The sequence below is a fragment of the Mustela nigripes genome, chromosome 12, assembly GCF_022355385.1.
Source record: "Mustela nigripes isolate SB6536 chromosome 12, MUSNIG.SB6536, whole genome shotgun sequence".
NCBI lineage: Eukaryota > Metazoa > Chordata > Mammalia > Carnivora > Mustelidae > Mustela > Mustela nigripes.
In genome coordinates this window covers 100,536,621-100,562,881 of record NC_081568.1, presented here as the reverse complement: position 1 = coordinate 100,562,881, position 26,261 = coordinate 100,536,621, and the positions used below count along the sequence as shown (strand labels likewise).

Here is a 26,261-nt window from a genome sequence, read left to right as displayed (position 1 = left end):
CATGATCCCAGGGTCCTGGGATCGAGCCCCACATCGAGCCCTGCATCGAGCCCCACATTGAGCCCCACATTGGGCTCTCTGCTCAGCAGGGAGCCTGCTTCCTCCTCTGTCTCTCTGTCTACTTGTGTGATCTCTGTCTGTCAAATAAATAAATAAAATCTTAAAAAAAAAAATCGTGGTCAGCAGATGAACATTCTTTATTATTCTGGGACTTTGGCCCCAAACCTAAAATTACTAAAAAAGGTATGTATTCCTTTCTTAGGGGGTGGGGAGGAAATTGAGATCTATATCAAACATGAAAAAATAACCATAACTTAGTACTGTGAGGAAGAAAAGCTACAAAACAGTATAATGTCATTTATGTACAAATGTAAGGCTGTACATGCAAGGAAGTATATGGTAGAGGGAATATTGGTGATTTCTAAATGGCCTAAATTTTCATTTTCTTTTTTGTAGTTTTCAGTATTATTTATATTGCTTGAAATGTTTACAGTAGACATATATCACTTCTACAAAAATGAAAACAAAAAGTCACAGAATACATTTTTAATCTACCTCACTTAAAAAGGGTCAAAAAAAACCCTAATAATACTGTAAAGTTACAGTGAAACAAAGACCTGCATATTCTGCACATGAAATGTGTATCAGTGCAGTCTTTCTGGAAAGTACTTGACAAGAGATATCAGAAGTGCTCATACCCTTAAACCTAGCAATCTACTTCTGGAAACTATCATAAAAATACAACTAAAACTGCAGAAAAATGCTTTATGTAGGAAGACAGTAGATACTAAATACAAAGACCAGAAAAATATACAGGCCTAATGATATGCCTAATAAATACCAGAATCATAGTATAATAGAACACTAACAAAGCTATGTTGTAAGGAGAAAATTATATTACATGGAAAGGAAAACAGGATATAAACTTTATCTCAGGGGCATCTGGGTTGTTCGTTCGATTAAGCATCTGCCTTCGGGTTAGGTTGTGATCCCGGGGTCCTGGCATTTTGGGGGGCCCTGCTTGGCAGGGAGTTTGCTTCTCCCTCTCCTCTGCTGCTCCTTCTGCTTGTGCTCGCTCTCTGTCAAATAAATAACTAAAATCTTTAAAAAAGAAATAAACTTTATCTTAAGCTTTTGAGAGGAAAATGTACAGAGGATAAGGAAATATACCAGAGTGAAGAATAACTCTCAGTTAAAAAGATTGGAGATAGTTTTGTACTTTTTTCCTTACACAAGCAGATACTACTTTGAAAAACTAGAATGGGAGTGGGACAATAAAATCTAATCAGGAGAACTATTTTCAGGATTGGTTTTAAAAAGAGATTTGAAAGATGTAGAAGCAAAAATCTCTGGATGTTGGAACAGTATAGTATAATGATTAACATCATGGGCACTTGAATCTGGAATTAAATCCTGGCTCCCTTACTTACCTGTTCTGTGATGCTAAAGACATTAAATCAAATCACCTGTAAAATGGGTATAATAATAGTACCTATTTCACATAGGCTGTTACAAGAATTAAATGAGATAATGCACTTAAAGTGTTGGCATCATGCCTGGTACAAGGTAAATATCCCAAGTTTAGCTTTTACTGTTGTTGTTACAATGTATTCAAGGTGGCTTTCTGGAATTAATATCTAAAACTTTTTTTTTTAGAAAATTACTCAGCCCTCATCAACTCTCCTCTCAGAGCAAAATAGGAAAGATCTCTCTATCCCTTGGTATTTTTTTTCTAAAACTAAGGTGGAAAAAATGTTGAATAGACTGTCTTTATACCACTAAATTTGATAGTTATCTAGTTATATCTCACCTCTATTTTAATGTCACAGAAAAAAAATAGCTGGACCACCAGAATCCCTTAAAGGAGGGAGGAATTTTTTTAAAAGATAAGTCTGAATTTCGGAGTGTAAAAGTTCTTTAGAATCCTCTTTTGTGTTACTGATTGTGTCAAAAAGCTTTTAGTACAGAGGAAGTACTTGGTAGCTTACTAATTTCCCCTTTAGCTACAAGGATGTATTAGGGAATCCAAAGCCCTAAATTTTAAGTGCAAGAAAGGGAGCTCTGAAGTCAAGAAAAGAGTGGGGGTAGCTGTTGTTACTTTCTACTACTTCTGTACTATGTTGTATTTGGGCATTTTTGTAGTACTTTTCATTGTAATAGGTAGGCAGTGTCTCATTTCCTATTTTAACATTCTTTTAACATTTAACTAGGGTATGTGAGAAGGTCCTGTTTAACTCCTCCAGCTTCACATCTCACTACAGCACTTGGCCTATTTAGATATTTCTGTAAAGGAAACCTCATCTCGTGTTCCAGGAGAAGAAAATGCAAAATAAATAACCAAGTTCCATAAATGACCTTTAATATAATTTTTTATTTTTTATAAACATATATTTTTATCCCCAGGGGTACGGGTCTGTGAATCACCAGGTTTACACACTTCACAGCACTCACCAAAGCACATACCCTCCCCAGTGTCCATAATACCACCCCCTTCTCCCAAACCCCCTCCCCACCAGCAACCCTCAGTTTGTTTTGTGAGATTAAGAGTCACTTATGGTTTGTCTCCCTCCCAATCCCATCTTCTTTCATTTATTCTTCTCGTACCCACTTAAGCCCCCATGTTGCATCACCACTTCCTCATATCAGGGAGATCATATGATAGTTGTCTTTCTCCGCTTGACTTATTTCGCTAAGCATGATACGCTCTAGTTCCATCCATGTTGTCGCAAATGGCAAGATTTCATTTCTTTTGATGGCTGCATAGTATTCCATTGTGTATATATACCACATCATCTTGATCCATTCATCTGTTGATGGACATCTAGGTTCTTTCCATAGTTTGGCTATTGTGGACATTGCTGCTATAAACATTCGAGTACACGTGCCCCTTTGGATCACTACGTTTGTATCTTTAGGGTAAATACCCAATAGTGCAATTGCTGGGTCATAGGGCAGTTCTATTTTCAACATTTTGAGGAACCTCCATGCTGTTTTCCAGAGAGGTTGCACCAGCTTGCATTCCCACCAACAGTGTAGGAGGGTTCCCCTTTCTCCGCATCCTCGCCAGCATCTGTCATTTCCTGACTTGTTGATTTTAGCCATTCTGACTGGTGTGAGGTGATATCTCATTGTGGTTTTGATTTGTATTTCCCTGATGCCGAGTGATATGGAGCACTTTTTCATGTGTCTGTTGGCCATCTGGATGTCTTCTTTGCAGAAATGTCTGTTCATGTCCTCTGCCCATTTCTTGATTGGATTATTTGTTCTTTGGGTGTTGAGTTTGTTAAGTTCTTTATAGATTCTGGACACTAGTCCTTTATCTGATATGTCGTTTGCAAATATCTTCTCCCATTCTGTCAGTTGTCTTTTGATTTTGTTAACTGTTTCCTTTGCTGTGCAAAAGCTTTTGATCTTGATGAAATCCCAATAGTTCATTTTTGCCCTTGCTTCCCTTGCCTTTGGCGTTGTTCCTAGGAAGATGTTGCTGCGGCTGAGGTCGAAGAGGTTGCTGCCTGTGTTCTCCTCAAGGATTTTGATGGATTCCTTTCGCACATTGAGGTCCTTCATCCATTTTGAGTCTATTTTCGTGTGTGGTGTAAGGAAATGGTCCAATTTCATTTTTCTGCATGTGGCTGTCCAATTTTCCCAGCACCACATAAATGACCTTTAAATTACCTTATTGATACTAGGTTTTAAATTATGATATAAGAATGACTAGGATCTGAAAAGAAAAGAATATTTCTGGGACTAATCTGAGCAAATGTTCTATTTTCCAGTATTATTTGAAAAAAATATTCTACTCAGTGGAGTGCTGTTGAGATTTAGGCAATTAGAATATGGTAAAAAATCCTCTCTAAGACCATTTTCTTAAATATATTTTAAGTTTTCTTTGATTCATGAGGTAATATAATTTCTGGAAATTGCTCTGAGTTGACCTTCTCTTCATAGTATGTTATTATCAATGAGTTGTGTTTTATCTTTCCATCTGGTTCAACAAAGGACTGCCTTACATTTGGCCTCCACTGCATATGTACATTTTTACCCTATGTTTAGGTATTTAGGTTTAGTGCAGAGAATGACAGCCATATACTACCCATATCATTTTAAAGATAAGAAAATTAAACCCAAGAAGGTAGTGACTGACTTGTAAAATTTTTAGTAGGTACTAGAACCTTCTCTTTTATTCTTGGGTTCTTACAGTTTTAGAGGCTGCTGCTGGGTTGGGTGGGGGGGTTGTCCATAAGTATTTGAAAGGCTAAATAGATGAGTTTTTAATGTTTATGAGCATGAAATTGCTATGCCAGATTTTCTTATCTCAAATAATATGTTTACATTTACTTAGACAAAAAAAAATTGTTGCCACTGCAACTTTTATGATATTTTAAATCACAGTTATATTGGTTGAATAGTGTCTCACTTCTCGTGTGGTTTGCTTTAAAACAATAAGATCTATGAGGTGCCTCGTTAGCACAGTAGGTAGCACGTCAGTCTCATAAAACAATAAGATCTATGAATGTTCACAACTTAGCAAGCTTATTTGGTTTTATTATGGGTTTCAGAATTTTAATTTCTGAAAAATGTTCCATTGTTTTTATGTTAGCATTTAATCTTGTATATTCTCTCTTTTCATGGTTAAAATAGAAAGAGACAATGTAGTTGGGGGCAGGAGGGGCAGGGGGAACTAGAGGATTCTTGACACCATGAGGAAGTTACTTCATTTCTGTCTTAATTTCTTTGCTGTGTTTCTTACTGGAGAGTATTGTTAGGAAAAAGAATAAGCTTTTCAAAAGGTGGATGCTGTTAAAATAAGTCAGCCTTTTTGCTATGTTTTTTAACCACTGCCTTTAGAGTCTAGATGGAATGATGAACAGATTGTATAAAATGATAACGTATAAGTTTCTCTCTCATATGATTAAGCCAAAATTCAGAATTTAATTGTGACTTTGAGGAAGTTTTCTTTTCAAAGCAGTTCTTAGGTATTTCTGTGTCTTATTAAACTTGTAACTTTGAACTTATATGATTTAATTTATTTTTATTTTTTTCTCAAAAAGTTGTATGTGTAAAGGTACACATGAAGGAATTAGTCTGGAGGTTACTATTGTATTTTGACCAGTAGTAACCTTCTCATCAGTTTACTGATACTCGGAAAATGCTTCTGATCCCCTCTAGTGGCCAAAGGATTATGGGGTTTTTTTGTTGTTGTGGGATTGTTTTAATAAAAAGGAATACTATAATAAAGGTGTGGTATTGTAGTATTTAAAAGCAGTAAACCTTGTTCTATGTAGGATGTGTACAAGTAAATATTTCACTGAACAAAAATAGGATTCTGTGTTTATGCATAACATCTTCAGGAATCTGGTTTAGAAACATGCACATTGGGAAAGAAGGGTATTTTTGCAAAGCATTCTATGAGGAACTTTAAGCAGATATATTGAAAGGGAAGAATATTCCATCATAGCTGTATTTGAGTTCTGCATTACTTTTTTTTTTTTTAAGATTTTATTTATTTATTTGACAGACAGAGATCACAAGTAGGCAGAGAGGCAGGCAGAGAGAGAGAGGTGGAAGCAGGCTCCCTGCCAAGCAGAGAGCCCAATGCAGGGCTCGATCCCAGGATCCTGGGATCATGACCTGAGTTGAAGGCAGAGGCTTTAACCCACTGAGCCACCCAGGCACCCTTGAGTTCTGCATTATTAATTTTAGATAGAATTTTGTGTTTTCAAAATATTATATGTTGGTAATTACAGGTTTTAAGTAAGCTCAACTTCTTTTTTCTTGTGGAACAGTGAGTTGGATTAAGAAAAAGCCAGCATACCTTTGAAGTATTAGTCCCAAAATCATACTAATGAGGTTTTGAAAGCATGTTACAATTTTTAAGAACACTGAACAGAATATCAGTTATGGCAGTAAAGTAAATTTTTCCCATTTCCATTTTTGCTGACCTCACCCCACTTTGCTTTCAAAAAGCATACCTTATTAATTCAGGATGAGTATTGTTGCCTTCAAGGTGAACATCTTGGGAAGCCAAAAGAGATGTCAGGAAGGAACATTGCCCCTTTTCAGAATAGATTTTATAACTTTTCTTTTAGATGAGGCAGCTGGGTGGCTCAGTCGTTTAGGGGCTGCCTTCGGCTCAGGTCATGATCTCAGCATGCTGGGATCGAGCCCTGCATCCCATGGGGATCCCTGCTCAGCAGGAAGCCTCCCTTCTCCCTCTCCCGCTCCCCCGCCTCTCTCTCTCTCTCTCTCTCTCGCTGTGTCTCTTTCTGTCACATAAATAAATAAAAAATTGAAAATATATATATATATATCTTTAATACCTATGACCAAATGTTTTTAAAATGTTGATATCTTGGTTGATAGATTGGATTTTTTTTTACAGAAACCTAAAACAATCAAGCCACATTATGTGAATAAGAAAAGCAGTCAAGCTTAATTATGTAGTTTGAAGATACTTCTTTAAAGTGATGAGAGTATTCTTTAATTTTTATTCTGTGACTCCCCAAAATTATTAGATCCATCTTGTGGCTGTGTCATAAAATTACTCTAAATATGTGGTAATACCATCAGGAATGTTCTATGCAATGTATCATTGGCACAGTTACAGACATTTTCAGAATGACTAGATTTTATTTTTTTAAGATTTTATTTATTTATTTGACAGACAAGAGATTACAAGTAGGCAGAGAGGCAGGCAGGTGTCGGGGGAAGCAGGCTCCCTGCTCAGCAGAGAGCCTGATGCGGGGGATCTATCCCAGGACCCCGAGATCATGACCTGAGCTGAAGGCAGAGGCTTAACCCACTGAGCCACCCAGGCACCCCCAGAATGACTAGATTTTAAGCAGTGAAGATACATATGTGATATACATTTATCAAATATACATATACATATATTTGTTAAACATTTATTTGTATTTAACTTACCTTATGCACTTGTTGACTGAAATAGTGACAACTGAATCTCCATTATTTAAATTGAATAATAGCACAAGTGCTTATAGTTTATTTCTTTTTCCTTGGAATGATTTTTTATGCTTCATAATGGAATTTATTTAAGTGAAACTTTATTAGAGGTAGATATACAATTACACTAAACTCTCAGTCTCCACATTCAGTTAAGAGCCATTACTTTAAATGTATGACACTATCAATTATTACTGTAGTAAAGTCTTTATTCTATCATCTCGAGGAAATACTGCTTGTTTTGAAATAGTGGAACCTGAAAAAATAGACGAGGAAATAAGTATGTTTTATGGTGAAAAGACCTTTAGAAAAACTTGGTATTTCTGTTTTGTTTCAAGATCTTAAAAGATCTTTTTTAAAAAAGTAGTTTTTACTTCCTCCAAGACTTATTGACAAAAAGCAACTAGTTGAAGATCGTAGATTTATTTAGATTTAAATTTCAAATTGATTTTGAATCTTGCAAATACTTAGAATCTACTTTAATACTGTAAAATTTTTATTGTAAATTAGAGGATGGTTCTGTATTTAAATAGGCAGTTCATATTAATTTCTGTTTAGAAATGAATGACACGTAGGTGTCTAAGATAAGTGACTGAAGAAGTACCTTATATTTTTAGTCTGTTACAGATAGATTCTTATTTTTAATGCCAGTCTTCAGTATTTAATGAGAAACTTGACCAAACCAATATGACTAAAGTGTAGAAATACTACACTTAGAAAGTTAGTATTATTGTCAAAAGAGAGAAGAAACTAGAACGATTCTAGGTAAAGAACCTAGCAGCTTTAGGACAGTATATCAAAGGTCTTATTTTTTGTGAGCTATATGATTGGTGTAATCAGAATTCTCTTTTGGTGGGATTCTATTATATGGAAACAAGCTTACCTTTTTTCTTTATTTTGTTGAAATACAATTTACTTTCTTAAAATGTATCCATTTTAGTTGGACAGTTGAGTTTGGACAATTATAATCTGTACCCCCCAGGTTTTTTTTGTACCCCCAAATTTTCTTGTGCCTCTTTGTAACCATTGCCCCCATTGCTCCCTGGCCTACTTCTTTTCTTATAGATTAGTTTTATCTTCTAAAAAGTAGATTTTCTGGAGGTACAATTTACATGACGTGCATGCTTTATTTGCCCATTCATTAATTTTTTTCCTGGCCCAAAAATACTTATTTTGCTTCATCCCTAAAACATTGCTTTGCTTTGAGATGAGGAGTGGTAAGTCTTGGAGAAGAGCTTTGATTCCAGGCAGTTATAAGTTTATATGTAATTTGTTAGTTTAAATTGATAGTTAAAAATGTATTGCATGGACTTTAATGGACTGTTTTATATAAATAAGCACTACTGAACTATGACAATTTCACTTTGAATGTTAGGCAGCCAGTATATACTGGAAGTTTGAATTTTAAGAGACTATTGGTTTTGGGGCGCCTGGGTGTCTCAGTCATTAAGCATCTGCCTTTGGCTCGGGTCATGATCCCAGGGTTCTGGGATGGAGCCCCATCGGGCTCCTGGCTTCTCCTTCTCCCACTGCCCCTACCTGTGTTTCCTTTCTCAACTGTATCTGTCTCTGTCAAATAAATAAATAAAAATCTTAAAAAAAGAGAGACTACTGGTTTTCACATGGGTAAATTTCAGCGGTTGTGTACTCTTTGGGTTGTGGATTCCTCTTCCTCCTTTCTCTCTTCCTCCTTCTTTTTCCTTCTTCTTCCTAGAATAATAAACTTAAGTAATACGGAACTGTAGAAATGTTCTGAACTAATATTAATATCATTTATGTAAAAATGATAGCATGAACATTTTATTTATTACTTTAATCAGTATGAAAATTTAATATTCTTATACCTAAAAGAACATTTTTTCAGGGGTGCCTGGGTGGCTCAGTCATTAAGTGTCTGCCTTTGGCTCAGGTCATGATCCCAGGGTCCTGCATTGAGCTCTGCATTGGGCTGATTTAGGCTCAGATCATGATCTCAGGGTCCTGGAATTGATCCCATGTCCCCTTGTTGATCTCCGCATGGGGATACTTAGCCCTCTCCCTCTCCCTTCCCCCCGCCAACTTGCATGCCTGCTCTCTTTCAAATAAATAAGTAAAATCTTAAAAAAAAAAAAAAAAAGTTTTCAATTTTGCCAGTTTATTAAGTAATCACACCATGGAGGATAATTAATTGAACTCCTGGATATTGGGGTACAGTTAGACTCCACACTGTAATAATATTTAGGGTTTGCATTCTTCAGAGCCCCAATTTTATTGTCCACCTTTGTTAAGACAAAAGCAGTACTATTGATATACATAAAACAATTGAACATTTGAAAAAAATTCTTCCAAGTGCCTAAAATACCTGCTCAAATATTCTGGATCTCTGCTTGCTTTCTACTGTTAGTTTTAAAAACTATTATGAATAGGAGGGGGCGCCTGGGTAGCTCAGTGGGTTAGGCCTCTGCCTTCAGTTAAGGTCATGATCTCAGGGTCCTGGGATCGAGTCCCGCATTGGGCTCTCTGCTCAGCAGGGAGCCTGCTTCCTCCCTCTCTCTCTGCCTGCCTCTCTGCCTACTTGTGATCTCTGTCTGTCAAATAAATAAATTTTTAAAAATCTTTAAGAAAAAACCAAAAAATAACAACTATGAATAACTTTATCTCAGTTACTAAACTTAAGAGATAAAATAAGAGCTAATCATTTTTGGTATCATACCTTGTAGCAACAATTAGGAGTTTTTCTTAACTTACTTGATTATCAGGGTTAAGATTAGGAATCATTAAAATTAAGTACAATATATTATAGAAACTATTTCCACTCACATTTTACATCCTCTGTGTTCTAGTTCCTAAAAATCCATTACATTTCCTATACAACTATTGGTTTACGCAAGACATTGTTCTTTTTTTTTTCCCTTTTCAAATTTTTAATTTAAATTCTAGTTAGTTAACATATGGTGCAATATTTATTTCAGGAATAGAATGTAGTGATTCATCACTTGCATATAACACCCATTGCTCATCACAAGTGCCCTCCTTAACACCCATCACCCATCTACCATCTAACCCATCCCCCATCCACCTCCCTCCATTAGCGCTCATTTTGTTCTCTATTGTTAAGAGTCTCTTATGGTTTATTTCCTTTTCTTTGTTCCTGCCTCCCATATGTTCACCCCTTTTGTTTCTTAAATTTTGCATATGGGTGAAACCATACAATATGTCTTTCTCTGACTTATTTCCCTTAGCATATACAATCTAGCTCTATCCCTATCACTGCAAATGGCATGATCTCATTCTTTTTAATAGCTAAGTAATATTCCTGTGAGTATGTGTGTGCACACATGGGACACACCCCATCCAAGGCTCCATCCCATGACCTCAAATTGAGATCATGACCTGAGTCAAAAATCAGACACTTAATTGACTGAGCCACCTAAGCACCCCAAATTGGAAACTTTATTTCTGCCATGAACTGTTGAAATGACTACAAAAATTTTAAAAAGGTACAGTCTTCTAGAAGATCCAGCTCCAGGGGCGCCTGGGTGGCTCAGTGGGTTAGAGCCTCTGCCTTCGGCTCAGGTTATGATCCCAGGGTCCTGGGATTGAGTCCCGCATCGGGCTCTCTGCTCAGCAGGGAGCCTGCTTCCTCCTCTCTCTCTGTCTGCCTCTCTGCCTACTTGCGATCTCTGTCTGTCAAATAAATAAATAAAATACTTAAAAAAAAAAAAAGATCCAGCTCCGGTTGTAGTTACAAAATGTAAGCTGTAATCGTTGAGTGGTAAATGTCATAATCATGACATAAAATGGTTCAGAATACGGAGACAATTTACCTGGTAGAAAAGAAAGGCTTCACTGAGACATTTTTATATTTGAGCTGTGTCAGAGTAAGTGACTAACCTATTAAAAAATACTACTGAAAGGTTTTTTGTTATCTTTTTAGCTTTATTTTGTCCAGTTTTTTTATTGTGGTAAAATATACATAGCAATGTCATTTTAGCCATGTGTTAAGTGTACAGTTCTGTGACATGGAGTACACTCATGTTGAACATCGCCATTCATCTCCAGAATTTTTTCAATTTCTGCAACAGAAACCCTATGCCTGTTAAATTCCATCTCATTTCCCCTCCCTCTAGTCCCTGGTAACCACTCCTACTTCATCCTTATGAATTTGCCTACTGTAGGTAGTTTTTCTGTTATCACTTTCAGCCCACTAGCCCAACATGTAGTTGTTATTCAGTATATTTCTAAATTAAATGGCAGTTAGGAATGGAAAGGCATTATTTATGCCAGTGGCATGCTTATATTTCTTGCATGGACCCAAACTGCTAATTATTGTCATTAATGAATAACCGTGTTGATTTGTAGGAAAACTTTTGTTTTCTCCTAAGTGTTTTTTCCAGTTTCATTGATATATAATTGACCTATAACATTGTATTAAGGTATACAACATAATGATTTGATATATGTACATATTGTGAAGTGATTACCATGATAATTTTAGTTAACATCCATCACCTCACATAATTGCAACTTTTCTTCTTGTGATGATTAAGTACTTTTTGCTTAGTTTTTTTTCACCTAGTTTACTTTCATTTTTAGACTGAATCTGGGTATGGGTCTGAATCCAGCTTACGTCGGCATGGCTCTATGGTGTCACTGGTGTCTGGAGCAAGTGGCTATTCTGCAACATCCACCTCTTCATTCAAGGTTTGTGGTCATTTATGCTTTAAGGCAGCATAAATTGAGTTTAGGATTGAATGTTTGAAAAGAACTTATTTGATAGTTTTTTGAAAGAATTTTCTATAATGTAATTTATTTGATGTTATAGAATCATTTTTATGGGGCAAATTCATGATTCTTACAAATACAGAATAAACATAGCAGATTTTACTTCATTCATTAATGAGTTAAGATATAAAGAAAAAAATTGGTTCAAGGGAGAATATATTGAAATGATTTTGCTAATATATGCAAAGCTGGTCAGTATTCAGAGATTAGTAGCTAAATATATCCACTGGGCAAGGTTCATTTGCACCTCTATGGACATGAATCATTTACATTACTCTCTGTTTTCTATTACTTAAAGAGTTGTAAAATAGCTCCAGTGCAATGAAATCAGAGATTCTGTATGATGGAACAAGACCTTCTTTTAAAAGTTCTGTAGATGACATTCACCATTTCTTTGAAAGGTTACCCAGTAACATGTTTGCCCAAAGTCTTTTGCAGTTTTTTTTCCACATTGTTTAATTCGAAAATATTAAATGTTATATTAGCAAATTGCCAGACTTACTGCTGTCTTACTTCCTTCAAGCTTATCACTGTCAAGCTACTAATTAGTCATGTTCAGGCCTCTTCGCTATTATACTGACCTGATAGCTGTCCTTAACCCATTCCCCCAGTAATAAAATGTATACCTTAAAATGTGATGAAATTTCATAGGAGTAAATTTGTTCCAGTTTTGTTAACTCGGATTACATGCCCCCCTTTATGTGTTTTGCAGAAAGGCCACAGTTTACGTGAAAAATTGGCTGAAATGGAAACCTTTAGAGATATCCTATGTAGACAAGTTGATACTTTACAGAAGTACTTTGATGCCTGTGCTGATGCTGTCTCCAAGGATGAACTTCAAAGGGATAAAGGTTAATTAGGCTATTACCACTATTTTTACTTGGAGAATGAATGGATTTAAAGCCTCTTGATCTTAAAGGGTAATGTCTTTAAGTGATAAAGGTAATTATAGTCACTTTTGCTGAAAACTCCCAATGTAGCAGATTTCCGTGTCCATATAACTTGGATACTTTAATAATGCATCCTAAGTAATCTGATCCCCACATACCAAATATGATTGAAGATTTTTAAGTGATTTTAAAACTCTTTATCCATTAAAAAATATATCTATCATCTTGGTAACGTGGGGCATTTCACATGATCATGTCTGATAAATTTACCCAATGGGTAAATTTGATCTCAGGGTCATGAGTTCAAGCCCTGCATTGGGCCTAGAGCTTATTTAAAAAATATATATATATATAACTATATATATATATATATATATATATATATATATATATATATAATTGTGAGTCTTAGAGAGAAACATGTTTATGTTAAATCCTCCAAATCTAAAATCATTTCATCTTTTTATTCCTCTCTTTTCCTTCTTTTCTTCTCCCTTTATTTTTCTCTTCACTTCTTTCTCTCTCCCCATCCCTACCTCTGACCTTTTCTCATAGAAGAAACCAATAAGGGAGCTACATAGAGATTTAAAAAGAATATTTAGTGAACTTTCTTATTTGAGAGAGATGATCTTTGTTTAACTTACTCATAATGTGAGTTTTAAAGTTATTTTTTTCTTTTTTAGCAGTAATATAGTTATTTGTTGTGCAGGCAGAAATGAACTACTCATAGCAGTATTATAAAATAGCACTAAGTTCATTCCCAGTAAAGCTAGCTTACTTGACATGGTTTCATTTCTTGGTTTTATTGAATGTGTTTGATCTGAGTTCAGATTCTTTTTGTCTTCTCTCTTCTTTTTCCTTCTTTTGCCTTCTTTTGGATTGAGTATTTTTAAAATAATTTGTTATGTCCTTTGTTGGCTTTTGGTTATACCCCTTTCTATTTTAGTGGCTCCTTTAGGATTTATAGTATGTACATTTAACTTATCATAGTCTACCTTCAGGTAGCATACATTTTCCAACATAGTATAAGAACCTTAAAATTATGTGTTTTAATGTTTTCCCACTACTGAGGCAAGAGTATTCAGTGTTCTCTAACCAGTGCCCTATGAATTATGTGGTTTTCCAGTTTGTGTTGTGGGAACAGGAACTTTTCCCCGTACCATGTAGGTTTTGGATACGGTCCCTGAATTTTTTCATATGGTTCTTTCCCTGACCTCTATAGTTCCTTCACTTGTATGTGCTAACAGTACTGTACTGAATTCTCAAGGGGATCATCTGCTGCTGTCTGGAATTCTTTCGCTGTATTGGTCTCTCCTCTGTAGCACTCTGTCAACTCTAGTTACGTTTGTCTTTCTGTACTGTCATCTACTCCCACCTTAGAGAGTCTCCAAGACTCCTCTTCATTGTACCACTTGGAAACTCTCCTGAGACAGTAACCTAGAGCAATCACAGGGCTCATGTTATTTGTTTTCTGACTGTCAGGAATGCCTGTCCTTTGTTACTTCACATCCAATGTCTTGAAAACCTTTGTTTCATGTGGTTTTTCCTGTTTTTTAGTTTCATGGTAGAGGGTAAGCATATTTGTTCTACCTTGATCAGAAACAGAAGCCCAGGGGTGCCTGGGTGGCTCGGTGGGTTAAGCCTCTGCCTTCGGCTCAGGTCATGGTCTCAGGGTCCTGGGATCAGGACTTTCTTCTCCGTGGGGAGCCTGCTTCCCTCTCTCTCTCTGCCTTCCTCTCTGCCTACTTGTGGTCTCTTTCTGTTAAATGAATAAAATCTTAAAAAGAAAGAAAGAAAGAAACAGAAGCCCATATTCCTCTTTAAATACTTAATTTTATCTAAATTAAATAGCCATGAAGGGGCGCCTGGGTGGCTCAGAGGGTTAAGGCCTCTGCCTTCAGCTCGGGTCATGATCTCAGGGTCCTGAGATCGAGCCCCGCGTCGGGCTCTCTGCTCAGCGGGGAGCCTGCTTCCCTTTCTCTCTCTGCCTGCCTCTCTGCCTACTTGTGATCTCTGTCTGTCAAATAAATAAATAAAATCTTTAAAAAATAAATAAATAAATAAATAAATAAATAGCCATGAAGTTTTTTATATTTGATATACTTTAAGTTTTAGGCTCTTTAACATTTGATATTTATTTCTCTAACAATAAAAACAGTTGAACTTCTCTTTCTCCTTCATTAAGACAGATGTGTATTCCTTTTTTTATTTTTTTTTTTTTTTAAAGATTTTATTTATTTATCTGACAGAGAGAAATCACAAGTAGACGGAGAGGCAGGCAGAGAGAGAGAGAGGGAAGCAGGCTCCCTGCTGAGCAGAGAGCCCGATGCGGGACTCGATCCCAGGACCCCGAGACCATGACCTGAGCCGAAGGCAGCGGCTTAACCCACTGAGCCACCCAGGCGCCCTGTATTCCTTTTTAATCAAAGTAAACACTATATACAACATCATGCATTTGCTTGTAGATAGCCTTTTACACCAAAACAGGATATATATACGGAATTGATTTATTTTTAAATGATCACACCAATAGTCTATAACATGTCAAGGGCAAAAGTGATAGTGGAAGGAACAGTGATAACCAGGTTGTATAGAAGTTTTAAAAAATAATTTTAAACTATTTATGTTTGAATAAATAGCATCACTGGTAGACTAATATATTAGTTTGCTAGGGCTCCTATCACAAAGTACTACAGACTAGGTGGCTTAAACAACAGAATTTTATTTTTTCATAGTTCTGGAGGCTAGAAGTCTGAGATAAGCTGTTACCAAAGTTAGTTTCTTCTGAGGGCCATGAGGGAAGGATCTCATTTAGGTCTTTCTCCTCGGCTGTTTTTTCCCTTTGTCTTCATATCATCTTCCTTCTGTAAGTGCCTGTGTTTAAGTTTCCTTCTCTTACAAGGACACTGATCATGTTGGATTAGGACCCACTCTGATGACCTCATTTTAACTTGATTACCTCTGTAAAGACCCTGTATCCAGATGGGAGTCAGATTCAGAGGTATGGAAGGTTAGGACTTCAACATACAAATGTTGTAGCCACACGGTTCATCCCATAACAATTGATTTCCCTATAAATGCTTGTCTTTAGAAAAATACTGGTGCTTTTGAAATTACATATTGGATAAAGATGAGATAAGGACATGGACCATAATTTCCTACTTTGAAGATCAGATTTGATGAACTGAGTCCAAGGATTTTTCATGCAATTATCAATACTAAGTCTGTGACAGCAATGGATTATAAGTAGTGAATTCATCTACTTCTGTTTAGCCTTCATGCTAACTTGATAAGTGATTAATCCACTACCTTTACTCTATATTTACCTTTCCAGTGAACTTTAGTCTTTCTTTCTTTCTTTTTTTTTTATTGTTGTTGTTGATAATGAGAGTACTTTATTTTCAGCCTACAGAAATCCCTTTAATATTTCCTGTAAGGCCGATTTAGTGGTGATGAACTCAACTTTAACTTTTGCTTGTGTGGAAAACACTCTCTCTCCTTCAGTTCTAAATGATAACTTTCCTGGGTTGAATGTTTTTGGTTTGAAGTCTTCTTTTATGGCTTAAAGAATTTTAAAAAATTCTTTATTTTTTATTAAGTGTGTCATGGAAATAGTATAGCAAATTCTCTTTTTATTTTAGGTGTTCACTGTTTTTATATGAAATGTTTTATCAGAACTGTTAGTAAGGCACTTTCAGCCCAACCTTCCCCCTACCATTCCCACACATGGTTTAGTAGGATTTAATTAACCCTTAAAATCTTAGATACATTGGGTTTACAGAAGTAGAAGACATTATCTCTAACCTAAACTGACTGTTTAGATTTAAAGGAAGTTGTATCACTTTACAGGATAGTTTCTATTAATCTTCTTCTTCATTATTAGTTTGATGACTTGAAGTAGATTTCTTAACAGTTTTCCACATCTCCTTTCTTAGCTGTAAAGTGGATATTATATTCAGCACATATGACTATGAGAATTAAGTGAGAATATATAGATTAGCAGAACTTCAATAAATAACAGCTGCTATTTTTAATGTGTTTCATTTGGATTAATTGCAAGGATAAGGAAAGGAGGAATGATTGGGTTGGGGGATTGGTATTAGGACAGTAGTTTCAGACCTGTCAGATATCCCTTAAAGGATGGGCAAGGAGTGCTTGGTTGAAAAGGAAAGGGGAAGGCCACTCTTTTAGCCAGAACAGCTCTTGTTTTCATTAATTGTATATAATAAGTGTTGGTGTAGAAAAAGAAAGTTGAAAATCCCTGTTTGGTGGTACTAGGCTGTTAGATGGTTAAAGATAAGAAACCCAAAGTAGATACTAATGAGGTAAGTGAGGCACAAACCTTTCAGTAGTATTTAAGAACAGTTCATCCAAATAGTATTTAGTCAAAGTCAGGATCTTATCTGATGATAAGTACTGATTTAAAAGCAGAGCAGTATGCTGTGTTAATGAATTTCTTAGAATTGATCATATGAATGGTTTCTGCATTCATAGAAGTGAACAGTAGGTGTTAGTACATAATAGCAGTTTATGATTTGAGAAGTTGTTGTAGATGAGTAGCAAAATTTTTAAGTGATGAAGAAATGAAATAGCCTAATAACTAGAAAATGGCAACACAGAACAAAAGTATTTTCCTTCATGATTGCTACCATTTAGGGGAGGATTAAGGAAGAGGAGTGAACTCTGCATCTATTGGAGAGAGAGCGCATGAGCTAAAGTAGATGAAATATTTGTTGTAGCACGAAATTACTCTTGATGTAGAGATACAGGCAAGAACTAAGACATTAATTTCTTATGTGGAAAGGGAGTACCTCAAAAAGGAAGAGATGGAGGGGCCATTAAAAAGTGTGATAGCAGAGAATAAGGTTGGGGGCTAAGGTTTATAAATTTGCATTAAGAGTGGGATTCATAATATAGAGGATTAAAGTATGTTAGGCAGTAGAAAAAGGGATAGTACATAGAAAAAAAGGTATGCAGAAGGAAAACATGGGGGGATTCTGTTTTTTCTGGAATTGGGTAAGTTAAAAGGAATGTCTAGGCACAGACATATTAGGATGAATGAAAACTGGTATCATACCTGTAAGTCATTCTGTTTTCCCTATATATCCAGAAATAGTAAATTTAAGAACTCGTAGAGGCAAGTTACGGCATCTTCTGCATGCAGGTTACTCTTTTACAGTCTTCTTCAGCCCTTGCAGGCCTCTGATAGAATTATGAAATTGCCCCCGCTAGGTAGGAAGGAATAGGAAGACTAAAAGATAAAGTAATTCATAACTCAGTACGATCTCTTACACAAATGAGAATGGGTATGGTTTTTATAATAATGTATTGTATTTAAAGACATTGCACAGCATGTTTATTGGGCATACCTTAACAAAAAATACAAAGGTAAATAAGGTCTTGTACTCACAGAATCCAGAATATATTGACTCGTTCGAACATAAGAATAAACTGGTTAATTCCTATTTCCTTTTACCCTAATAACCTTCAATATATTTTATTTAGTGGTAGAAGATGATGAAGACGACTTTCCTACAACACGTTCTGATGGAGACTTCTTGCATAACGCTAATGGCAATAAGGAAAAGTGTAAGTACATTTTTTCCTCTCAGCTACATAAAGTGTTCTTTCTAAACTTATATAATAACTATGTATATAACAAGAATAATTATCTAATTGACTAGTTTTTTAAAAGCAGTGTAACTACTGGAAAATGAAAGTTCTTTCTAGGAAAAGACATGTAAGTAAAATACATATTCTAACATTAAATAATAATGGCCACTCATTATCTGACAAGACTCATTCTGAATTCCATACATTGGCCCACTTTTTTCAGCAGTATTTGGTAAAATCAGTTTCTAGTACTGCAAGTTTATTTCTTGGGGGAAGCGATGTAATGGATTTTGAATGTTTACTTAGAGTATATTTCTCTCTGTTTAATGTTCTTTTCCGTCTCCATTGGTGTTACAAAGTACATAATCAGTGTTATTAAAGGAAAATTATTAAAAATAGCTCTGATTTCACAGCGCAGTTGTGTATAGACCCAGGAGCAAGGTAGTTTATTTCATATACTCACTTATTGTTGTTCTGTTTATAATGGCTAACTTATTAGATGGAATTCTGAATTGTTTATTAGAAACCTGTGATTTGCCGGTCCTGCATGGGCTCCCTGCTGGGGAGGGGAGCCTGCTTCTCTCTCTGTCTGCCCCTCCCTCTGCTTGTGCTCTCTTTGTCTCTCCCTCTCTCTCTGACAAGTAAATGGAATCTTTGAAAATAAAAAGAGAAACCTGTGATTTGCAACAATATGCATGAACCTTGAGGGCCATATAGTAAAAGAAATAAACTACGGACAAATACTACATGGTATCACTTACATGAGGAATCTTAAACAAATGAAAGAAACAAAACCAGAAACCTGTGATTCATAGTTAGTACTCTTCTTTTGATATAGCCTAAGAAAAAACTGGAGTAGATTTGCAAAACAATTTTTTAAAAAGATTTTATTCATTTATTTTACAGAGAGATCACAAGTAAGCGGAGAGGCAGGCAAAGGCGGGGAGAGGCAGGCTCCCCACCAAGCAGAGAGCCCAATGTGGGGCTCTATCCCAGGACCCTAAGATTATGATGTGAGCTGAAGGCAGTGGCTTAACCCCCTGAGCCATCCAGGCACCCCTAAAGCAATTTTTTAATAACAAAAATGAGACTTTGTGAAAAAAATAAGTTAATCTAATTGTGCTTATTTTTGCTAAAGTTATGAAAGAATGTGAAGTATAATTTATACTTATTCAAATAATTTTTCAAATTATTGTATTAATGGCATTAATTTTCTATTTCAGAGATCACAGTGGAATATTCCATTATTGATACTAAAATCTGATGCTTCTCTCCCCCAACTTTATCCTTCTTTCCCTCTTCCTGTTTCTTATTTTCACTTTGGCTCTCTTTCTCCTTATGACCTGCGCCCCTCCCATTCTTGCAAAATGATAGCTTCTTACTACAAAGTGGTCCTTACAACTTGGAACTGAAATATTGACCCTTACTGAGTCATCTGGATTAACCTTTATGAAATTAGAGGATTACTTTGGAAAGATTGTTTCAAGTTAAGTTTTAATTTCACAATGTACAATCTGCTTTAAAAGAAAAAAGGTTTTATTGGGATATTGGAAAAATTACTGAAAAAATTGTAAAACTTGCAGGTCCAATCTTCTGTCCTGGTTAGTTCCCCCACCTACATTCCTTAGAAATGAATGGAAACTTTATTTTCTGGAGATACTGAACCAGAGGGTTCTAGATTCAGGAATACCTGGCATAGCAAAGGATAGGTATATTGCTCTATCGTTAAAGTGATTTTGTGGAAATTTACATACTGATTCTTGAAACTTAACAGCCTCCTTTTTCTGTTTATCTCTGAGAACTCTGAGCCAGGCACTGAATTGAATGAAAGCCTGTGTACTCCAGCTCTCTTGTGTTTCCAGAATACCCATCAACCTAACATACGTTTTCTGATACAGAATTAGAACGGAACTCTGTGCATCCTGAGTAACCACAAAGAAAGGACCTATAAATAGAGATTTTCTACATATACTGTGAAAAAGCTGTCTCACTACCAGATCACCCTTTGATTAAGTCCACTAATATAAATAACCCTGCTAATGCTTACAGAGCTTCCAGTAGTTTACACTTACAGAGCTTCCAGTAGCTTACTCTTAAATGTGAACAGATAGCCCGATTTCCAGATATTTGAGGAAAGCCTCCAGTCTCTCTCTCTCTCTTTTTTTTTTTTTAAGATTTTATTTATTTGTCAGAGAGAGAGATCAAGCAGTAGCAGGCAGAGTAGTAGGCAGAGGCAGAGAGAGAAACAGCCTCCCCACTGAGCAAGGAGCCAGATGTGGGACTCGATCCCAGGACCCTAAGATCATGACCTGAGCCAAAGGCAGTAGCTTAACCCACTGAGCCACTCAGGCGTCCCTCAATCTCTCTTTTTTTGAAAAGAGCCTTTAAACCAAGCAACAGAGTACAGGGTTATTAAAGTCATTTTGAGAAATACCCCTGCAAGATGTTTGCATAATTTTTTAAGTCATGAGTCATGTTTTAAGTACACTTGTGGAATTCACTGTTTAAAATAATTCCTTTCTTAGTGTTAATGGAAATTAATTCTTGTTAATCACCATAGATGGAAAATATCCTTCTGTGGTTAACCTCTAGAAATAGGTCGGAAGCTTAATAACCTGGTAAAGTGAACAAAACATGAAGTCTTTAAACCTGGTACTACTTGATCTTAGCCTGGAATTAGAGTGTCACTCATCACTCAAATAAAGACAGGGTCTTTTCTGCTGGATCAGACAAGCATCAGAAAAGGGAGAAATGATACTTCATTCTTGGGAGTAGTCATTATAATGATACCATTATGGCCATCATTAAAGATGTGGTCTAGATCACATATTGTGGTAGTGAATATGTTGAGTTTTTTTAAAATTTGAAACTATTATATCAACTTGATAGTAAGCTGTATGTATTCCAAGAATTGGATTACAGGTGGCTTGTTAAAAGTAGAGTAAAACTTCCCTAGGTTCTAAGATAAGAAGAAAGGCAATTAAAGAAGTTTGGATTTTAGACCAGAGGAGGAATTTTTGGTTACAAAAACACTTTCCTCAGTTAAAGACCTTAGGAATTTTAGATCATAATAGAAGGACTGTTGCCTCAGTCTTTTGTGAATAAATTTCTTATTTACCTCAAATGTAAATTTTCTTCTGTTGGGACACCTGGATGGCTCATTTGGTTGGGTGGCTGCCTTTGGCTCAGGCCCTGATCCCAGGGTTAGGAAATTCACAAATGCATAGAAATTAACACACTCATACATAACCAATGAATTAAAGACAAAAATCAAAAAGGAAAGGAGAAAACACTATAAGATGAATGTAAACAAAAATATAAGATACCAAAACAGATGGGCTGCAGCTAAAGCTGTACTTAGAAGGAAAATTATAGCTGAAACACCTTTATTATAAAAGAAGAAAGAGGGTTACTTGGGTGGCTCACATGGTTAAGCATCTGCCTTGGGTTCAGGTTGTAATTCCAGAGTCCTGGGATCAAGCCTTCCGCAGGCTCCCTACTCAGTGGGGAGTTTGCTTCTCTCTCCGTCTGCCTCTCCCCCAGTCAGTTATTAACTCTCTCTCTGTCTCTCTCTTTCTCACATGAATAAATAAAATGTTAAAAAGAGACTAAAAAAAAACAACACAAACTATAAATTGGTTCTTTGAAAAGATATCAAAATTAATAAAATTAAAGATATCACAATTAAATTATGATGAATTAATTAAAAAAAAACACACAAACTGTAACTTGGTTCTTTGAAAAGATACCAAAAATTTTTTTAAAGATTTTATTTATGGGGCACCTGGGTGGCTCAGCTCTTAAGTGTCTGCCTTCCGCTCAGGTCATGATCCCAGGGTCTGGGATCCAGCCCCAGGTCGGGCTTCCTGCTCAACAGGAAGCCTGCTTCTCCCTCCTCCATTCCCCCTGCTTGTATTCCCTCTCTCGCTGTGTCTCTCTCTGTCAAATAAATAAATAAAATCTTTTAAAATAAATCTTTAATAAAATCTTAAAAAGATTTTATTTATTTGAGAGAACAGTACAGAGATAGAGCACTCAAGTGGGGAGGAGAGGAAGAAGCAGGCTCCCTGCTGAGCAGGGAGCCTGATGTGGGGCTCCATCCCAGGACCCTGGGATTATGGCATCAGGAGTATGCCTTGGGATTATGACCTGAGCCAAAGGCAGACGCTTAATTGACTGAGCCACCAAGGGGCCACAATAAATAAATCTTTAAAAAAGTCCCTACATAAACCCTCATTTCTTATGATTAAATTGTATTAAATGTTAGAGATGGCCACTTACGTGGATTTTTATGTCTTTTATATTTTCCACTTGTTCCCACTTAGCTATATTTTCTGGCCAGTTTTCTAATTTATGTCTCTTCTTATTTTATAAACAATACACAAGAGCATTTTATCATGTCAACTATATAAATGAATGACTATAGATATTAACTGATCAAATCAAGGCATACTCTTGATAAAACTCACAAAGAGGAAATTTAGTGTTAATGAAACATGCATTACTCTAAGAAACACGAGCAATACCCTGTTCTTTCTTTCCACCTAATCTGTGTGCCTGTGCATTAACTATCCAAACAGAAAATTTGTACCACCAGTCACTTTTCATCCCCTTTTAGCTCAGAGACTTTTTCATGTGAAAATTTTTTAGCCAACTGTATCTTAGAGAAGTGCATTGTCAGTATGCCAGTAGTCCATACTAACTGATTGTTAACCCTAGTGTGATGGATATCAGTGTGATGGTCTTCAACCATGTTTCTTCTCTATCATAATAGACAGGTGAGAGATTTAAACAAATTGCCATCGTTATGTTCAGAAGGACTTACCTGCCAGTATTTTTCTGTTCCCACGTGTCTGTGTACCACACACACACAGACAGACAGATACACAGTCTTTTTGATGTAAGGAAATGAAAAAAAAACTCACTACAGAAACTGTGGGGATTCCCCCTTAGGTTGCCTACTATTCAAAAATAGTGTGTTGTCTTAATGAAATGAAAGGATTTCAAATTGCTCAGCTTCTCTCAGCATTTTATTTTTGACATGTTGATGAGAGTTTATAGTTCCTTAATTTTCTGAGTTCTCATACCTTTAAAAGAGTTTTAAAGTGTATAAAGTTAAAAGAGTTCAACTGAAAGAACTATAAATCTGAATGGTAATCTTTGGAGTGTAATACTCACAAATCTAGATTTACAGGTCATTTTCTAATTTCTTCCATTTCTGCCTTTCATTGACATGATTACAGTCACATATTTTTTATTTCCTTGTATTACAGTGTATCATTTTCTCAGAGGAAACTGTGGAATGTCACCTCTTTAAGAGTCTTCCCCACCCTTTCCCTCTTTAAAAAAAAAAAAAAGTAGGGGGGGTGGGGAAGGAGAGGAGAAAAGAAATACAAAAAAGAAAATAAAGTTGGTGGCGGGGTGGGAGGTGGGGGGTTGTTGGGGTAGGCATCTGGATGGCTCAGTTAAGTGTCTAACTCCTGATTTTAGCTCCGGTTATCATCCTAAGGTATGAGATCGAGCCCTGCATCAGGGTCTGCTTTGGGCACAAAGTCTACTTAAAATTTTCTGTCTCCCTCTCCACTTCCCCTACCCTTTCTTTTTCTCTCTCCCTCCTCTAAAAAAGAAAAAGGAAAAATAAGATATTCACTTCCTACATAATCCTTGTATCATTCTGAAAGTTGTAAGTAAAGCTGAAGAGGTACATTTCTGTATTTCTAGAGTTTTTCAGTAGCATTTCATGTCACTCTCTCATCTTCTATATAAAGTTTATATATAAAGCATATAAATAAGCTTTCAGCAGAAGATGATACATTATTTTAGTTGTACACATTCTTTTATGCAGAACACAGATGACCTTTGATTTCTTTGCATTAATAAAAATAGTTCATAATGAAACTGCCATCTTAGTAACAGTGATAGAAAATATAGAAGTTACAATGATAGAAAGGGTTTTCAGAAAATATAATAAAAAATATGGTTTTTAACAGTTTTATTGAGATATAATTAACCTACAGTAAACTGCACTTAATAAAAGTACATGATTTGGTCAGTTTTGATATTATCTGGAAGGTACCATTATAATCAATATCATTATCCATCTCTCTCACTCCCAGAAGTTTGCTCCATCCCTTCTATCATCCCTCCTCTCTCTGTTCCCAAACTACCACTCCGATCTTTTCTGTCATTATAGGTTAGTTTGTATGTTCTCAAGTTTAATATAAAGGACTCACACAGTATGTGGGGGGAGTGGGTTGGCCTGCTTTCTTTCTTAGACTTTCATTATGTTATTGTTTATATTAGTATTTGATTTCATTGCTAAGTAGTATTTCCTTATTTTGATACAACACAATTTGCTGGGGCGCCTGGGTGACTCAGTGGGTTAAGCCTCTGCCTTCAGCTCAGGTCATGATCTCAGGGTCCCAGGATCGAGTCCCACATCAGGCTCTCTGCTCCGCAGGAAGCCTGCGTCCTCCTCTCTCTCTCTCTCTCTGCTTGCCTCTCTGCCCACTTGTGATGTCTCTCTGTCAAATAAATAAAATCTTAAAAACAAAAAAACCCACAATTTGCTTATCCTTTCCTCTTTTGATGGACATTTGGGCTGTTTATAGTTTTTGGCTTTTACAAATAATGCTATGAGCATTTGTGTGCAGTGTTTTTATGGACATATATTTTATTTGAGGTCATTAGTCAGTAGTGGTGGTTTTTTGAAAAACCACCAAGGGGGGGCGCCTGGGTGGCTCAATTGATTAAGCCCTGCCTTTGGCTCTGGTCATGATCCCAGAGTCCCAGGATGGGGTCCCACATCAGGCTCCCAGGTCAGCAGGGAGTCTGCTTCTCCCTCTGACCCTCTCCCCTCATGTTCTCTTTTACTCATAAATAAATAAAATCTTAAAAACAAAAAACAACCACCACCTAGGTTCATTTTACTAGCCATATAGAATAGTTCTGGTTCCTTCAAATCCCCACAACACTTGGCATGGTCAGTCTTTTTAAAGTTTTCATCTTGGGGCGTCTAGGTGTCTTAGTTAAGTGACCAACTCTTGGTTTCCACTCACATGATGGTGTTCAGAGTCCTGGGATCGAGCCCTTTGATATTCACAGTGAAATGATTAAATAGCAGTCAAGCTATTTAACATAACATCTCCTTGCATAGTTACCATTTTTGTAATGAGAACACCTGAAATCTGTCTCAGTAAATTTCTAGTATTCTGCACACTGTTTCCCCACCCCCCACCAACCTGGTGCTGGGTTGGTTTGTTTGTTTTTTAAATTAGCATGTAATGTATCATTTGCTTCAGGGGTAGAGGATCAGCACAGTATTATTGAGTGTAATCATCGTAGTCATCGTGCCCTACATTAGACCTGAAGATTTACTCATTCTTTATAACTTTTATTCTTTTAATACTCTTAGGAGCAGAAATTTTAAATTTTGATGAAGTTTACTTTATCAATTTGTTCTTTTGTGAGTTGTACCTTTGCTGTCATATCTACATTTGAATTTTTAAAGTTGAGAGTATCATTTCACTTAGAAGTGTTCAATTGGAATGGTTTCTTATTAGTTAAGAGTATAAGATACTATGCTCTCTTGCTTGCATCTTGTGGTTTCTAAGACTTTTCATTAATTCAAAGGTGAACTCTGAGTTACAATTATAAAACATAAACATGTAAGAGCCGTTTAAAGTGTGCACTGGTCTCAGACCAACGTGTGACCAAAATGTGGATGTTTATGTAAAAGTTTTACATTACCTTTTTCAGTTCTATAGTTTATTGTTAGGTTGTTTTTTTTTTTAGGTCTTTCAAAATATAAAGTCATTCTTGCTGTAATTTGGTCCCGCTTTAAGCTGTCAGGGTGTTATTGTTAAAGTATTATTCCTCCTACCACTTTGTTCACTGGGTACAGTATGGCAAATAGATTTCAGGAAACAGAATCCAGAAAAAAAGATATGAAAGTACATATGTTGCCACAAGCTTCTTTGCTTATGGAGTGAGGAATGGAAATTTTTGTTGTTGGCCACCAAGAGGGAAATT

At 36.1% G+C, this 26,261-nt stretch overlaps 1 protein-coding gene across 2 annotated transcripts in view; it reads left to right on the top strand.

Moving 5' to 3' along the window:
* Positions 1-26,261, top strand: part of CERT1 (ceramide transporter 1) — a 108,594-nt gene that overhangs the window by 47,230 nt on the left and 35,103 nt on the right. For both annotated transcript variants that reach the window (XM_059418091.1, XM_059418090.1), the window contains exons 4-6: positions 11,539-11,646; positions 12,440-12,578; positions 18,123-18,206. In XM_059418091.1, the coding sequence (XP_059274074.1) occupies positions 11,539-11,646; positions 12,440-12,578; positions 18,123-18,206 (331 nt within the window). The remainder of the gene's footprint in view (positions 1-11,538; positions 11,647-12,439; positions 12,579-18,122; positions 18,207-26,261) is intronic.